The 4236-nt window shown below is 51.6% G+C and overlaps 1 protein-coding gene across 1 annotated transcript in view; it reads left to right on the top strand.

The window, feature by feature from the left end:
• Nucleotides 1-4110, top strand: part of ARVCF (ARVCF delta catenin family member) — a 339824-nt gene extending 335714 nt beyond the window's left edge. Inside the window, exons 17-18 of the mRNA XM_069100847.1 lie at nt 1-182; nt 980-4110. The exon at nt 1-182 is cut by the window's left edge and continues 6 nt beyond it. Coding sequence (XP_068956948.1) covers nt 1-182; nt 980-1220 — 423 coding nt within the window. The 3' untranslated portion in view covers nt 1221-4110. The remainder of the gene's footprint in view (nt 183-979) is intronic.
• Nucleotides 4111-4236: the final 126 nt, after the last annotated feature.

Genomic DNA, 4236 nt, shown 5'->3' with positions numbered 1-4236 from the left:
ATGGCTGAGCTGGTCCGGAATCTGCCGAGCCGGCAGCAGCGGACCACCAAAAATCTGGAGGAAGACACGGTGGTAGCCGTCCTGAACACCATTCACGAGATCATCACGGACAGCGCCGAGAACGCCCGCTCCTTGGTGCAGACCCAGGGCATTCAGAAGCTGGTGGGCATCAGCAAGTCAAGGTGGGTGCCCAGGCGAGCCCCTTCTTCCCTCTGCTCCTCAGTGTCCTCATCTCTAAAATGGGGGAATTGGACAGAGTGCTTGCTAAGGGACCTATCAAGGAACCAGAGAGGGAGGAGAAGACTCAGGCAGGGCCTAGAACTGCCGCCATCAGATCCAGCTGGGACAGAGCAGGCCCTCTCCTGAACACATCTGCTCAGCTCCAGTTCAGGGAGGATGGGGAGAGTGACTCAGGAAAAGCCCCCAAGTGGAGGGGCCACTTCAGGAAGTAATGAGCTGCCCATCACTAGAGGTCTTCAAGCAGAGGTTCTTAGGAGATCTTTGGGCCTGGCCAAGCTGCTTCTCTCTGTTTGTACCTCAGTTTCTGTACCTGTAAAACCGGGAGAATGGCTTTTATCCTGCTCCCCATGCCCACCTGACGGGGGTGTCGTGAGGAAGGTGGTTTGCCAAGTTCTTAGCATTCTGTCATTCAGAAAAATCAAGTGACTTGCCCAAGGTTCCACAGCCAGCAAGGGCCAAAGCCAGAATTTGCACCAGGTCCCCACCAGCTCAAGCTGTGAATCTCTCTGTGGTGGGGCAGCAGCATTCATTAACCAAGCAAGACCTGCCCTGACCCCTGGGAGAGGCCAGTCCTGGGCACAGCTAAAGATGACTTGGGCCTGCTCAAGGATCCAGCTGTTGATTCCCTCCCTCCCACCAGCCCCTAGGTAGTACCTAGAGCCCCCCGTGAGCCCTTCTGGAGGTAAGGCTCAAACCCACCTCTGTGAGCATCTGTCTGTGTGTCTGTCTCTTCATCCAGCCAGTCCATGCGGGAGACGAAGGCGGCATCCCACGTTCTCCAGATGGTCTGGAGCTACAAGGAGCTCCGGGGGGCCCTGCAGAAAGACGGCTGGAATAAATCTCATTTCCAGGTCAGGACTGATAGGTGGGGGGCCTCCGGGGCAGAAAGGGAGGAGCCCAACAGATGTCCCCCATCAGGACCGATTATCGACATTGATGGAGATGAGAACTCTCATTCTCTAATACATGAGGGGTTCTGAGAGCTTATGGGGGGGACAGGTTTAATCCTAGGGCAGTCTGGCCCTTAAAGGGCGGGGTCTTTTTATCTTTGTCTTCCTCTCCTTGACCCACATTTATTCATCTGCAAAATCAGGATAAACAGCATTCCCCCCACCCACCCACGACTGTTGTCCGGAAAGTAGTTTGTCCGTCTCCCATCATATGGGAATTTGAGCTCTCGTTCTTGGAATGATAACCCAGAGGAAGAAAATGACTTGTCCAAAATCCCACAGATAGTAAGTGTCAGAGCCAGAATTCGAATCCGGGGCTCTCCTGACTCCAGATTCAGTGCTTTGTCCACTACCCCAGCTCCTGTCTCAGAGCTCTGGGGGGAAATCACTTAGTAAAAGCTAAGGTTTATCTCCTGTCTATGGTACTCAATTAGAAAGATGCTCAATGTACTGTGTAGATCAAGTGTGGGACAGCTATTTATCTTCTCCAGACAAAAGAGTGCTTAAAACACAAAAAACATCGACAAAGAATTAAACCATTAAACAGTAAGTGACTCCTATTATACACTCCCAGGAGGCTAAGAGGTAAAACATGAAAACAGGAAACTCCATTTCCCCTTCACCTTGGCTTGGCACTGTCCAGACACCAAACCAAGATATGGCCTGACTTTATCTCCTTATCCGAGGTCACGTTCTAGGGAGGAGGTAGCCCCCGACCTAGGGAATGCAGGAGATAACCTCCACGGCTAGAGACATCCATCCCGGGATTCTCATTTGGTCACCTATGTCCAGGGAAAGAAACAACAAACAAAAGATGCAACAGGGAACCCAGGGGCAGGGTAGGGAGAGGAGGAGAGAGACAGAGAGAGAGAAATGGAGAGAGAGAGACAGAGAGGAAAAAATGGAGAGAAAGAGACACACAGAGAGACAGAGAGAGAGAAATGGAGAGAGAAAGAAGAAGGAGGGGAGAGGGAGAGAGACACAGAGATAGGGAGAAATGAAGAGAGAGAAAGAAGGAGGAGGGGAAGAGAGAAAAAAAGGAGGAGAGGAGAGGAAGGGAGGGAGGGAGAGAGAAGGTCTCGATGCTTTCCTCCTTTGTTATCTTAGCGCCTACAGTCCCCCCAACCCCTAGCCCCCTTTCTCCAGGTCTCCCTCTTTATCCCACCTGACCAAGCCTACCTGCCCTCTATCCCAATTCACTTCACATCCAGCCATGTTTGTGGAGTGGAGCTTTCCAAATGCCCAGCCTGGGGCTTGACTCAGCTCTGGTCTTGGGGGAGGTGAATCTGGCCCCTGCCCTCTGGGAACTCCCAGTGTGCATGCAGAGAGAAGACTCACCCACCCAGAACATGAAATGACCCACCAACCCAATTAAACACCATGAGTATATTGAAAGAAAGCATATGTGGAGCCTGGAGAGAGAGGATGGAGCCATTTCCAAACCAAGGTTCTCGTCCCCCCAGCGATGTTAAGCACGTCCCTGAGAATTCTCAAAGCTGCACACTTTAGAAATGTGGGAATAGACTTTTCTGCCCTGTTTAACATCTTCCAAACCCCACGTGTTTGAAAAGAAATCTCTGTACAAAGGGAACACCTCCCGGGAAGTTGGCGTGGGCAGATTCACAGCAGGACATCTGCCAGCTGAGTAATGGCAAAGACCTGGGCGTTCTTGGTGGATGGGCCTGAGAGATGAACACCGTGCTGTGGTGAGAGCCTAGCCCTGCACGGGGGCTTCTCCGTGGCTGGGGGAGGTCCCTTTGCCAGCTGTGACCACCATCAGAATTCACAGAGTATTGAATCGAACAACTGAGCGCTCCGATTACTGTGGCACAGAGTATTCAACCAAGATCTTAAAAAATATCACAGCCTGTTCACTTATATCACCCTCACAAAATATTGTTAATGTTGCCCATTAAGTCGCATCTAGCGTTTCATGATCCCATTGGGGGTTTTCTTGGCCAAGATGCTGGAGGGGCTTCCCATTTCCTTCTCCAACTCATTTTACAGATGGGGAAACTGAGGCAAACAAGGTGAAGTGACTTGCCCAGGGACACAAAGCTGGCAAGTGTCTGAGGCCAGATTTGAACTCAAGGATATGATTCTTCCTGACTCCAGGCCAGGTGCTCACTGTGGCACCACCTACTGGCCCTATTATGTTACTAGTATCCAAATGAAAATATTAGCAACAGCTAATCTTTAATCCCATTTATTCTTTAGTAATCATAGTTATTCTTTGCTCAGTCTGTGAGTCTTTATGAAGCATTGGCCGTGTGCCTGGCACTGTGCTTGGCCATTGGGACACAGAGAGCAGTCCCCTGCCCTCAAGGAGCTTACTAACCCAAGAGGCACCTGCGGCTCTGTGCAGTGTGCAAGGCAGCCTTGGAGGAGAAGGAGCCGGGGGACCGGGAGAAGCCTCCTGGAGAAGTGAGACCTGAGCTCTGGTCTGTGTAGTCTGTGTAAACATGACCCGGTTTCTTCCCAAGCCTCAGTCTCCCCATCTGTAAAATACAGATAATACAGTGGGCATTCCTCCCACCCCAAGGGGCTGTGATGAGCATCATAGGAGTTCATGAATCTCAGGTGCCACTCGTTTGCTGTGTGACTCTGAGTACGTGTCAACCTCTCTGGCCTCTGTTTCTTCATCTGTTCAGTTGAGGCTTTGGACTCAAAGCCTCTAAGTTCCTGGTGCAAAGCATTTGGCAGAACTCTGAGGTTTATGTTAGTGTGAGCTCCCACCCTGGCCAAGGTTCTGGCCAGCCTAGGATCTGGCGGAGACACTACTGTGGTCACCTCCTGAAGTCCTGGCACTGCTGAGGGACTAAGGCCCTTGAGCCTGGGGGTCAGTGGAAGCGACTGCAAGAGCCCAGGCCCAGGATGGGTGGGAGGCCGACCATGGAGAGTAGGAAGATGGCTGTGAGGTCCCCAGGCAGGCAGGCAGTCAACAAACATTCTAAGTTCCTGGCCTTGTACAGTACATGAGGAGACAAAGACAAAAACAGGATCCCTACCCTCAGGGAACTCATGTGCTGATGGGATAATCTTCCTT

Source organism: Petaurus breviceps, unplaced genomic scaffold (genome assembly GCF_028583685.1).
Source record: "Petaurus breviceps papuanus isolate PSGF00001 unplaced genomic scaffold, PetGlider_PUasm1.0 428, whole genome shotgun sequence".
Classification (NCBI taxonomy): Eukaryota; Metazoa; Chordata; class Mammalia; order Diprotodontia; family Petauridae; genus Petaurus; species Petaurus breviceps.
The sequence above is the reverse complement of the archived record's forward strand: the minus strand, read 5'-3'. Positions and strand labels throughout refer to the sequence as shown.